Source organism: Triticum dicoccoides, chromosome 5B, assembly GCF_002162155.2.
Source record: "Triticum dicoccoides isolate Atlit2015 ecotype Zavitan chromosome 5B, WEW_v2.0, whole genome shotgun sequence".
Lineage (NCBI taxonomy): Eukaryota > Viridiplantae > Streptophyta > Magnoliopsida > Poales > Poaceae > Triticum > Triticum dicoccoides.
The window spans coordinates 712699131-712712322 of record NC_041389.1 but is presented as its reverse complement, the minus strand read 5'-3'; the positions used below and the strand labels follow the sequence as shown (position 1 = coordinate 712712322).

Genomic DNA, 13192 nt, shown 5'->3' with positions numbered 1-13192 from the left:
TAAGTGTCTTGACCGTACTTTTGGTCGGATATACATCTCTCGTGATGTTGTTTTCGATGAGACTGTGTTCCCTTACTCTCAACCTGGCGTTTCGGTTGATCCTGCTTCTCTTGAACATGCACTCACTTTTCCCTTCGATGAACCAGTTCCGGATGTCCATGTGCGTAAATATGACATGTCCTATTTGTCACCTAACTTGTCTTTTGTAGGTGATATTGCTTTGAGTCCCCCCTAGCGTTCTTTGCGTCACCTACAAACTCCTTCCAGTACTTTCTCTCGATTTTTCTCCACTGCGACCCGTCAGCGGGTGCTCTCAACTTCCCGTCTTTCTTACGGTCATCTATGTGCTATCGCATCGACTTGGCATAATGCTCTTTGTTTCTAAACAGGCGTTTCAACCGTGGTATTATAGGAGCATACCACATCACCTTGGCAGGAACCCTCTTCCGTGGGTGCTCGTCGTCAACATCACCAGGGTCATCTCGTTTGATCTTATACCGCAATGCACCGCATATCGGGCATGCATTCAAATCCTCGTACGCACCATGGTACAGGATGCAGTCATTAGGGCATGCATGTATCTTCTGCACCTCCAATCCTAGAGGGCAAACAAGCTTCTTTGCTGCATACATACTGTCAGGCAATTCGTGATCCTTTGGAAGCTTCTTCAATATTTTCAGTAGCTTCTCAAATCCTTTGTCAAGCACAACATTATCTGCCTTCCACTGCAGCAATTCCAGTACGGTACCGAGCTTTGTGTTGCCATCTTTGCAATTGGGGTAAAAACCTTTTTTGTGATCCTCTAGCATGCGATCGAACTTCACCTTCTCCTTTTGACTTTCACACTGACTCCTTGCATCAACAATGACCCGGCGGAGATCATCATCGGGCACATCGTCTGGTTCATCTTGATCTTCAACAGCTTCCCCCATTGCAGCATCACCGTATTCGGGGGGCACATAGTTCTCATCGTCCTCTTCTTCTTCGTTGTCTTCCATCATAACCCCTATTTCTCCGTGCTTGGTCCAAACATTATAGTGTGGCATGAAACCCTTATAAAGCAGGTGGGTGTGAATGATTTTCGAGTCAGATTAAGACTTCGTATTCCCACATACAGGGCATGGACAACATATAAAACCATTCTGCTTGTTTGTCTCAGCCACTTCGAAAAAATCATGCACGCCCTTAATGTACTCGGATGTGTGTTTATCACCATACATCTATTGCCAGTTCATCTGCGTGCATTTTATATAATTACGTGTGTCAAAAACCATTACAGAACATCATGAATAGATAATTAAGTGACCAAATTAACAGAAGTTCATCATCTCACATTAAAACCAAAGTACATACATAGTGCTCATCAACATATAGCTCTCCAGAGCATCTAATTAATTAAACCATACATTGAAACTATGTAAAACATTTCAATACCAAAACAAATGCTATCATAATTGCAACCATATCCAAGGACTTGTTCCACACGGTCGTGAGCGCCAGCGACGACGCCCGCGCCCTGTGGGTCAAGCTGAACGGCCTCTTCACCGACAACAAGCTTCAGCGCCGCGTTTTTTTGCAGCAGGAATTTTTTGACTGTCACCAGGATGAACAGTCCATTGATGACTATTGCTGCCGCCTGAAGACGTTGGCGAACGAGCTCCGCGACAATGGAGCCAAGGTGGACGACGACCTCCTCCTTAGCACGCTCACTGCCGGCCTCAACAAGGCACTTCGGCAACGCCGCCTCCAACCTCACCTTGATGCCGGAGCCCTCCTTCCCCAAGTTTGTGGCATACTTGAGGTTGGAGGAGCGCCGGATGAAGGGAGTCAAGAAGCGTGTGCAGCACCACGCCCTCGCCGCCGGCACCTCACGCGGCGCCCCTCCACCGGCCGCCCCACCCGCGTCGCGCCAGCAGCCGCCGCCCCTGCGCCTCCGGGGTACTTCCCCCTCCCGCCCCTCCCGCTTCCCCCCAGCAGCAGGGTCGCGGGCGCCTCCGCAACCGCCGCGGGGGCGGCCACAAGCAGCAGCAGGCGCCGGGGGGGGGGGGCTCGTCATCATCAGCCGCTGATGACTCCTCCATGGACGTACGACACCAACCCGTGGACAGGCGTCGTCCACGCGTACTCCATGCCGGTCCCTCGGGCTCCGGCTCCGGACATCCTTGGGCCCCGACCGGCGGGTCACCAGGCCCTCTTCGCCGTGCAGAACGCCCTCCCGCCAGCGCCCGCCTACGGGTCCGCGCCGGCCTATGGCGCCGCTGTCGCGCCGGCTTATGGGGTCGCGCCCGCCTACGGCGCCGCCGCTGCTTTGGCCTTCAGGGCTTCTTCCGCGCCGACCTACGGAGGGTCCTACTCTCCTCCGGTGCCACCGCCATGGGACCCGGCCTTGCTCGCCGCACTGCACTCCGCCCCGTCGCCGAGCTCCTATGGTGGCGGTGGTGACTGGTACATGGACTCGGGCGCCACAGCTCACATGACTGCTCATCCCGGTAACCTCACGTCTGCCACTCCCGTTCATACTCCCACCCGTATCACCGTTGGTAACGGTTCCTCTCTACCCATTACTCACGTTGGTCGTATGTCCTTTTCTTCTACTTCCACTCATGTGCATATGTCTAATGTTCTTGTGTCTCCTAACTTAGTCACTAATCTCGTTTCTGTTCGTCACCTTGCTCGTGAGAATCCTATAACTGTTGAATTTGACGATATCGGTTTTTCTGTGAAGGACGCCCGTACACGGATGGTGCTCCACCGATGTGATAGCCCGGACGAGCTTTACCCAGTGCATCCCTCCGGCGCCACCACCACCCGTCGCCCCGCCGCCTTCGCCGCCAGCGTCGATCTTTGGCATGCCCGTCTTGGTCATCCCAACTCCACCGTTATGCATCAGATTCTTCAGAGTTTTTCCTTCTCATGTAATAAGGTCGACGACCACACTTGTGAGGCTTGCCATCTTGGCAAGCACGTTCGTCTTCCCTTTAGCGAGTCTACAAACATTTCCACCTCTCCGTTTCAGTTATTGCATAGTGACGTTTGGACGTCCCCGGTTGCCAGCAACACGGGCTATTTATACTATCTGATGATATTGGATGACTTTACTCATTATGTGTGGACCTTCCCTCTCCGTCGCAAGTCCGACGCTCTTGCCACACTCACCGCTTTTTATTCATATGTCACCACACAGTTTGGTCGTCCTATTCTCGCCTTGCAAACTGACAATGGCAAGGAGTTTGACAACATCGCCGTCCGCAATTTACTTGCGCCCCACAACACCATCTTTCGCCTCACCTGCCCCTACACGTCTTAGCAGAATGGTCGCGGCGAGCGCGTCCTTCGCACGCTGAATGACGGTGTCCGCACGTTGCTCTTCCACTCCTACGTGCCTCCTCGGTTCTGGCCGGATGCACTCGCGGCCGCTAGCCTACTCATTAACATTCGCCCCTATCGTTCCCACTGGAACTACACCCCGCACCAGCTCCTCTTCGGTGCGGTTCCATCTTATGATGGTCTTTGCATTTTCGGGTGTCTCTGTTACCCTAGCACCGCGTCCACTGCTCCTCATAAACTCGCGCCCCGGTCCCTCCCTTGCATATTTCTTGGCTATCCTCCCAACACCAAAGGTTACCGGTGCTATGATCCAGTCTCCCACCGCGTTTTCACTTCGCGGCATGTGTACTTTGATGAGCTCATGTTCCCGTTTCAGCAGGTACCGTCACCTTCGGAGTCTTCTGCGGCGCGGTTTGTCCCTGCCACCACCTCTGGCGGACCGCCCAGCCGCGCCCCGGGTCCGGCCCTGCCCGCGCTAACCGCGCCGGCGGCCCCTGGCGCTGCGGCTACAGCCGCGGCCCCCGACACAATGGCCTCCTCGACTGCCTTCGTCGCGGCCCCCACCGTGGCCCCTGTCGCCGCGGCCCCTGTCGCGGCCCCTGACGCCGCGGCCCCCCTCGCCCGGCCCCGCTACGGCTCCCGCGGCCGCCCCTGATGCGGCTCCCGCCTCGGCCCCCGCCGTAGCCCCCGTCGTCGTGGCCCCCTCCACCGTGGCTGCACCCCTCACCGGTGTGGTCACTCGGGCTCGGACTGGGACGTTGTGTCCCAACACGCGCTACCCGTCGGACGAGTATGCGTGCGCAACTTCTACCTCGACACCATCCCTGCTCCCCACCTCCGCTCGCGCAGCCCTTCGGGATCCGAACTGGCTAGCTGTGATGCGTGAGGAGTTTGACGCCTTGCAGCGCAACCGTACATGGTAGCTTGTCCCACGGCCACCACGTGCCAATGTCCTCACTGGCAAGTGGGTTTTCCGCCACAAGACTCGCCCCGACGGTTCTCTCGAGCGCTACAAGGCACGTTGGGTGGTGCGTGGCTTTTGCCAGCGCGCCGGCGTGGACTTCACCGACACCTTCGCCCCGGTTGTCAAACCGGGCACGATTCGCATTGTTCTCTAGCTTGCTGTTTCTCGCGCTTGGCCTGTCCACCAGCTCGATGTGTCTAATGCTTTCTTGCATGGCCATCTCGATGAGCAGGTGTTCTGTCAGCAGCCGACTGATTTCGTCGATGCCGCCTATCCGGACCACGTGTGCTTGCTCTCCCGTTCCTTATACGGGTTGAAGCAGGCGCCTCGGGCCTGGTACCAACGGATCGCGGCCTTCCTCCAGCAGCAGGGGTTCCGGTCCACACGGTATGATGCCTCCCTGTTTGTCTATCACCAGGGCCCCGCCACCGCGTACCTCCTACTGTACGTCGACGACATCATCCTGACTGCGTCCTCGCCAGTGCTTCTTCAGCAGATCACAGCTCGCCTCGGCACTGAGTTCGCCCTCAAGGACTTGGGGGCTCTCCAATACTTCCTCGGCATCGAGGTCGTTCGCCGGGCTACTGGCTTCTTTCTGCACCAGCAGAAGTATGCCTATGAGCTTCTGGAGCGAGCGGACATGCTTAACTGCAAGCCTGCTTCCACGCCTGTCGATACGAAGGCTAAGGTGTCCGCCGTCGAGGGTTCTCCGGCGTCCGACGCTCCCTTCTATCGCTCCATCGTCGGCGCGCTTCAGTATCTCACACTGACGCGTCCGGACATTCAGTATGTTGTCCAGCAGGTGTGCCTTCACATGCACGCTCCGCGTGACACTCATTGGGCTCTCGTGAAACGTATACTTCGGTACATACATGGCACCACAGCCATGGGTCTCACCCTGACGGCCTCGCCGGACACCAGCCTTGTCGCCTACTCCGACGCCGACTGGGCTGGGTGTCCCGACACTCGACGCTCCACTTCCGGCTACTGTGTCTACCTCGGGCCCTCTCTGATCTCGTGGTCGTCTAAACGACAACCAACGGTATCACGATCGAGCGCTGAGGCTGAGTATCGGGCTGTGGCCAACGCCGTTGCGGAGTGTTCATGGCTACGACAGCTACTTCTGGAGTTGCTCTGTGAGGTCACCAAGGCGACGCTTGTCTTCTGTGATAACATCTCCGCGGTGTACCTTGCTGCCAACCCTGTCCATCACCGACGGACGAAGCACATCGAGCCCGACATCCACTTCGTCCGGGAGCAGGTCGCACTTGGTCGTGTTCGTGTTCTACATGTACCCACCGATCAGCAGTTCGCCGATGTGATGACGAAGGGACTACCTACCTCGACTTTCAGGGCTTTCGGTCCAGTCTTTGCGTCTCCGACGACGCTTCGACTGCGGGGGGTGTTGAACATGTGTACATGTACGTAGGTCTGGGTCCTGTATGCAGTACCTGTAGTATCTGTCTCCGTCTGTATGTAAGTGTATCTTAGGAGACAAGATACCGGTCGCACCCCTTGTACCTATATATATGTGCCTAGTGCACGATCAATCAATTATCGATGCACCGAATTATTATCTACATTTACCATTCCATGCCGCTGGAGCTAAACACTCGTGCAGCACATCAGGGCGTGGCAGCAGCAATGTGGGCCCAGGCAGTGCCGGAGTCGAAGATGGAGCATTACGGCATCTCCAGCCGGCCCCCCAGGAAGCCTCCCCAAGGCACTTTTTCAGCGCCGGCGAGTAAAATTTCTCCCACTCGTCACCCCAGGAGTACAGTTTTCGCCGGATTTGAGGGAAAACACGGCCGGCGAGACCAGGTGAAACCCAGCCCCCCGGGGGGCAGCTGGGGACGCCGGCAATAGTATTTGCATGCAGATGGTCCACTCTCAGTGTCCCAAATCCCTCTCTCCTCTCTCTCCCTCTTTTTTCTCTAGGCCTACCCACGTGCTCGGCCGCACAAGCACACTCCCCCATCCCCCACCCACCGAGGCAAGTAGGCGCGCACGGGACGGGACGGGCGCGGCGAGCAGGGTGCCGGAGCATGGCCGAGAGCGGGCGTCACAGCGGCCGCGTGAGCTTGCGGGGAGGGCGCCGGAGCACGCAGGGAGGCGATGAGCTTGTCCATGGCCCTGCTCGCGTAGCTTGGAGTTCTCGCCGCTGGTGAACTCGAGCGACTCGGGCGTTGGCCTCCGGCACCAGCTTCGCCCCGCACCGCATCCTCGCCGCCCGCCTCCTCCGCCCGCCGAGCTTGCCTCCCCGCATCCTCCTCGCGCTTGGCCCCGACCCCGCCCCCGCCGCCTCCCCCTTCGCTCGCGCCCTCGCTGCCGCCGCCGCTGTCCCCGCGCGGGCGCGGGGGGCCGCCGCCGCCGTGGCGTCCACCTGCGTGGAGCGCGCCCTGGTGCGGGCTGGGCACGGGGCACTCGGTGCAGCGGTGAGCGACCGCGGCCAGGGCGCGCGCCGGTGCGGGCGGGGCGCGGGGCACTCGGTTGGCCAGTCGTCTCGCCGGCCCCGCTGTTGAGCCGTCCCCGCGCGACCCCGCGTCCGAGCCACCGGCCGCCTTTCTTCTCTTGCTGAGGCGCCCGCCTTGAGCCGGCCGCGTTGCCCTTCTACCACTGCGGCTGTGTCCTGCTCTGGCCTGTGCCGCCTCGCCAGCGCCGCCTCGTGGCCGCGCTCCTCCGCCCCCGCCCGCCAGTGCACCGCGGCGTCCACCTACGCCCGCGTACGACGACATGAGCGAGCCGAGGAAAAGCTCGGGCGCTCCCGCTCGTCCACTCCGGCCCCCGCCGGTCTGCCGCGCGCCGCCCCCGCCCGGCTCTCGTCTCCACCGCACACCTTCCTCGCTGGGCCGCCTCGCCGCCGTGCTCCTGGGGGCGCAACGAGTGGAAAAAATTCCACCCCCAGGCCGAAGTTTTCGCCGGCAGCCCCCCAGGAGGCGAAAAAAATGCCTCCTGGGGAGGCCAACGGCTGGAGATGCCCTTAGAGGATGCGGCTAGCGGGTGGGTGCACGTGTACCGGAGGCTCAGGACATGGTGGACATCCAGGATGAAGCAGTTGCTGAAGTACAGTATACGGAGGACAGGTTAAACTGTTAGCTAGCAGCTAGCAGAGAGATTCAATTATTCATGAGGTAACAACAGGGACAAAATGGTTGGGATAAAAAAATGGTGTCCGGGAATTTCAGATGGTCCGAGCAATGAGCATTCATTAATTATAGCACTGGCACTGAACCATAAATATGAAGAATGAATATGAGCTCTACTTTCAAGGATTTGAATGATACTGACCTTGTTCTATCATGTTCACAACTCTTTCCCATCTCCACATTCCTAAAATCTTATCATGTATGTCAGATCATCGAATGAGTTGGTATGCTCTGATGCACAGAACAGGTTTCTCAGTTTCTCACAGAACAATTCATAACTAACATCGGCGTGTACTTTTATCCCCTCCAACTGTAGTCGGCAGAGAGCATATATTCCACCGATACTGAGTGCCATGTGCACTCCAATCCTACTGAATGTACAGAAATCAACTACTCCATGTGCCAAAATGGAGTATTAAACAATTGACACTACCACAGACACAATTTCAAGCAAAGAACAATGCATCATGCCTTCACCATGAGCAAGCTATAAGGCTGAAACATCTACACGGACATGGAGTTTCCACATGCCATATCCACCATTGGCGTCATCGACTTAACATATGTCAGCTTATTGAATGAACTGCTATGCCCTGATGCTAAACAAAACAGATTTCTCACAGAACAGAGTCATACTGCGATATCATGTGTGTGTACTGTAACAGAGGGTCTACAGTTCGGAACCATAATCGTGGAAGAAGGGAAGGCGGAGAGTGAACCTCATATATACATACGGTGATGTCGCGTCCGCCGAAGAACTCGCCATCGATGCAGAGCTGCAGGAAGGTGGGCCAGCTGGAGTACTCCTTGAGCCCCTGTCCGAGTGCCTCATTGGCGAGCACATTGAGCGTCTCGAAGTGCACGTCAAGCAACCACAAAACCTGCACCACCGTGTGGGAGAAGCAGCACTGCAGGAAGCCGACCAGAAACGTTGAGCGCTGCTTTGGCAAGACCTCAATGCAGACCACCTGGAAACTGTGGCCGCAGTAAACATGAAAGCAGAGAACATCTTGCTGATCGTATTCTGTGAAACACCTGCAGAGGAGGACAATGCAATTCAGAATATAAACAACTGCTGATGACAACTCAGAATGTAATCATAAAATTTATCAACGGGGTGCCACCGTTTCAAATTTAGGAACAATGAGCAGGTGCTGAGCATAGCTACTCTTGTATAATATAGCACAGTCCGAATAAACGGACATTGACACTACAGTTACCAAAAGCATTCTTCACATCCTTATGCCAGAGACTAGAGCATAACACGCAGCGGCTAGATGTTTTTCTTGATGAAATATCAGCAGTACAACAAAATGTAAGGGGCATGCATGTCCGGTAGATAGACAGAGGCGTACAGTTCAAAAACTATAAGAGGTACACTTCAGTTACTTGTCACACAAACACAACTATTTCTGATTCCATCTCATTCTCATGGACCAATATTTTTCAAGCCGAAACTCATTTTGCAATTTCAGGAGACAAGAGCACAAAGATCTAGCGTCACTAGAATATGAAACATTTGTAACTATACTATTTCCATGTAATAAAAGTGCATGAAGAATGTGATAACAAGTCATTTATATCAATAGCATATATGTTTTGATGAAGATTGATGAAGCAAGGATATCACAGAATTGCGAAAAAACCAGTTACATCATATATAAAGATTGGCCACTAACATACTTTGAGCTACATCAGCAGAGACGACAAATTAAGTTGTGCGCCGAAGACATGATAACCACTGGCTTTATTTCCATGAAGTACAAATGCTACAGGACTTAACTTCCAAGAATAGCAATTCCTGAATTGGCAAAAAAGAATGAAAGCGTGTGAATTCCATGAAAATGCCCTATGAGTTCCTTACTCTCCCATATTCATTAACAGACTTACCACTCGCAAGTCCCAACAGTTTTGGCTGAGCTCTGGGGCATGGACTACTAAAGAAACCCTACATCAAGTCCCAAGTCCCAACCCAACACATAGACTATGGGTCGAATAGATTATTTGGCAAATAAATTGTGGAGCAACTGACTTAACTCTCTGTTTGCTTTTAACTTGATAAAACATTTCATATCGACCCTGTTCCATCATGTTCAGAATTCTTTGTCTCCACCGTACTCATAGTCCATCATTTTTAGAGAACAGGCACAAGAAGCGCCCGACTTCTAAATTAAGAAAGCCAAAACTGGCCAAGGTTTCAGATTACTAATACTCTACCATAGTTTCTCAAATAATATTTCCAGATTTTTTTTCAAAAAAAGAAAAAAGACTTCAATGACAAAGTAAGGCAGAAAGTGACCGAGTGCCTGACTCTAGTTGCACTCCACTCCTAGTTCATCTCTTGAATTTCAAGATCTGAACTAATTTACTGGATGCAGCTATGACACATTGACAAAGCCACATACCCTTTCAGCCACAAGCAACACTGGTGTATCTTGCCTTAAACCTGGTCAAATCTTATGCCTGAAACAGCTACATGTTTCCATTAGCCAACTCTACCATTATTCCCTCAGAAATTCAGAACATGCCAGAAAAATGAATATATTCCTATGCCCTGATACTAGACAAAACAGATTTCTCATCGAACAATTTATAGTTTCATACTCCAATACCATGCTCGTGTAGTGTAATGTAACAGAGAGTGTCAAAAATGAACCGTAAACATGGGAGAAGGAAAGCCAGAGTACTCGCCCTGCAGAAGAACTCACCGTCAATGTAATGCTCCGGCAAGGTGGGTCAGCTGGAGTACTCCTTGAGCCCCTCCTGGAGTGCCTCACTCGCGAGCACGTCGAGCGAGCGCAGGATATACACCGCCGTGTGGGAGAAGCCGTACTGAAGGAAGCCAAGCTGACAGAGCAAACCTTCAAAACAAAAAAACAGAGCACGTCTTGCTGTGCATATTCTATGAGACATTTGCAGAAGAAAATACTGACTATTCAGAATATAAGGGGTGTGTATTCAGAGGACAACTGATAATGACAGTTCAGAATGTAATCAACAGATTTTACAACAGGGTGCCACCATTTTAACTTAAGGAACAATGAGAAAGTGTCTGAACATAGTTACCCGTGTACTCTCTCCGTTCCTAAATATAAGTCTTTTTAGAGATTTCAATACAGACTACATACAGATGTATATAGACATATTTTAGAGTGTAGATTCACTCGTTTTGCTCCATATGTAATCCACATTCAAATCACTAAAAAGACTTATATTTAGGAACGGAGGGAGTATAATACTACAACAGATTCAAAATAAATCAGACAACGTCAGTACAACTACGAAAAGCATCCTTGACATCCTTATGCCACAGACTGAGAACATGTTTTACTTTATCACACAGTGGATTGATATTTTTCTTTATGAAATATCAGCAGGACAATAGAAAGTAAAAGGCACGGATGTCCAGTAGCTAGATAGAGGCGTACAATTCAAAAACTTAGAATGTAACACGTGGTACTTGGTGAAAGTAGCCCCTGTAATTAGGCTTGGGTACAATTTAGTGACTTCCTCGGGCAAACACAACTATTCCTACTATGGAGCAGCCCAAAACTCATTTTGCAATTTCAAGAGACAAGAGCAGCAATATCTGGTGTCACTAGAATATGAAACATTTGTAACTATTTTACTTCCCTAGCATATATTATTTTAACTAAGACAGATGAAGCAAGGATATAACAGAATTGCTAAAGATCTGGCTACATCATACAGTATATACTAAAGATTGGGCAGTAACATACCTTGAGCAGTACATCAGCACTGGCTACAACTCGAGAGGTAGCAAATTAAGGTGCGGGCCAAAGACATCATTAACCACTGGCTTCATTTCCTTGAAGTAGAAATTCTACAAGACTAAATTTGAAGAATAGCGTTCCTGAATTGGTAAACAGTGAAAACACATCAATTCCATGAAAATGCTCCATTCAGGCAATAAAGTAACTCTCACACGCGAGTAAGAGAAAGAGACGATATTCTACAACGTAACACATGCATGAGGCACATTACTGATTATGGCATAGGTCAAAATTCACATGCATAAGAACATGAGTTGCCCGTTCAATTATCCCTTAGATCAGTAGCATTACTCAGCATATACACCTGAGATATGGATCCAATTAGTAGGCCAATTAGTGTGTACTCAAACAGTCTAAATCCAATTCCAGGCCAATTAATGTACTAAAAACAATCTGAATCCAATACCAAGCTAATTCATGTACTCATAACAATCTGAATCCAACACCAGGCCAATTCATGTACTAAAAGCAATCTGAATCCAACACCAGGCCAATTCATGTACTCAAAACAATGTGACCCCAATACCAGGCTAATCTGAATCCAAGCAGAGCCAGACATCAAATGCATATTGACGAACCCCTGGTTATATATACGAGAGGAAGAAGAGTGCATACATGGAACACATGGACACGATGACCAAAACTTGTTTACTTCGCTTGCAGATCTGTGACAGCACCGTGACATACAATACAAGACCCACATTCGCTAACACAACATATCTTCCAAAGTAGTATCTAGAAACAGAATATCTACAGCATATGTGCGTAGAATAAACAAGTAAGCATATAACTACCGACAGCACCGACGAAATTTGACAGAATACAAATGAACCGCGGATCGACCGGACCAATCGACTAACCCTGGAGTAGGTAAGATCAGATCTTAAAGGTGATGAACCGAGTACCCATTATGGCGATGACGACGAGGAAGAGCACGTGGGCGCAGAGCAGGAGGCCCTTGGCGAAGGCGGGGAGGCGGCCCTGGCTGCTTTGGCGCATCATGCAGAGCGCGAGCGCGGTCCCCAGCTCCAGCGGCACAAAGACGGCTAAGATGATCATCAGAATCGCGTAGTAGGCCGCAGCGCAGCGGCCAAAGACCGGCCCCGCGGCCGGCAGGTGGAGCACGGTGGTTAGGGCCAGGAGAAACGTGAGGTAGCCCAGCACCAACAGCGCGTACGCCAGCTGCGCTACATCCGGCGGCGGAGCAAACGGTAGCAGTGACAGACGCATGTGGCCTACGTTGGTCGGGCCTCCTTCTATGTCGACGCCGTTGCCTTGGGATTGGGAGAACACGGCCCCCATGGATGGATGGATGGATGTCTCGCTGAGTCGCTGGGGCAGATCTGCGGAAGGAAGACAACAGAGGGGATCTGCAGGTCAGCAGCAGCCAAATGACACTCCCCCAGGCTAAGTTGTGTAGTCTCAATTCACTGGTGAAATAAGAAAGTTTGTTTCTCCATGTTTACAGATCTAAGAGGTGTGCGTGACAGAAATAATGGATCAAGACACAACATTCCAACATACTACCGCCCAAGATAAATTGCACAGATAACAGAGAGAGAGAGGAGCATAGTTTGTACCTTGGCGGGCGGCTCGTAGTTCTCCTCTGCCTGCGTCCCTCTGATCTCGTCTTGCCGCCGGTGGTCTTATCTTGCCGCCTTGCCGCCGCTGGTCCTTCCTTGCCGCTGCTGGCCGCCTTGCCGCCCTTGCCGCCGGTGGTCCTGTCTTGCAGCCACGCCGCCCTTGCCGTCGGTGGTCCTGTCTTGCCGCCTTGCAGCAGCTGGCCTCCTCCCTTGCGGCCGATGGTCCTGTCTTGCCGCCTCCGCTGCCGCCTTGCCGCCCTTGCGGCCGATGTTCCTGTCTTGCCGCCTCCGCTGCCGCCTTGCCGCCCTTGCGCCCGGTGGTCCTGTCTTGCTGCCGCGCCGCCGCTGGACGTCTTGCCGCCCTTGCCGTAGGTGGTC

At 52.6% G+C, this 13192-nt stretch overlaps 1 protein-coding gene across 1 annotated transcript; it reads right to left on the bottom strand.

Moving 5' to 3' along the window:
* Window positions 1–8342: 8342 nt before the first annotated feature.
* Window positions 8343–13186, bottom strand: LOC119306816. The gene is made up of 4 exons (XM_037582934.1): window positions 12812–13186; window positions 12137–12574; window positions 10146–11311; window positions 8343–8472 (listed from the first exon to the last, which is right to left on the bottom strand). Exons 2-3 carry the CDS (start codon window positions 12531–12533, stop codon window positions 11247–11249), a joined length of 462 nt encoding a protein of 153 aa, XP_037438831.1. The 5' UTR covers window positions 12534–12574; window positions 12812–13186; the 3' UTR covers window positions 8343–8472; window positions 10146–11246.
* Window positions 13187–13192: the final 6 nt, after the last annotated feature.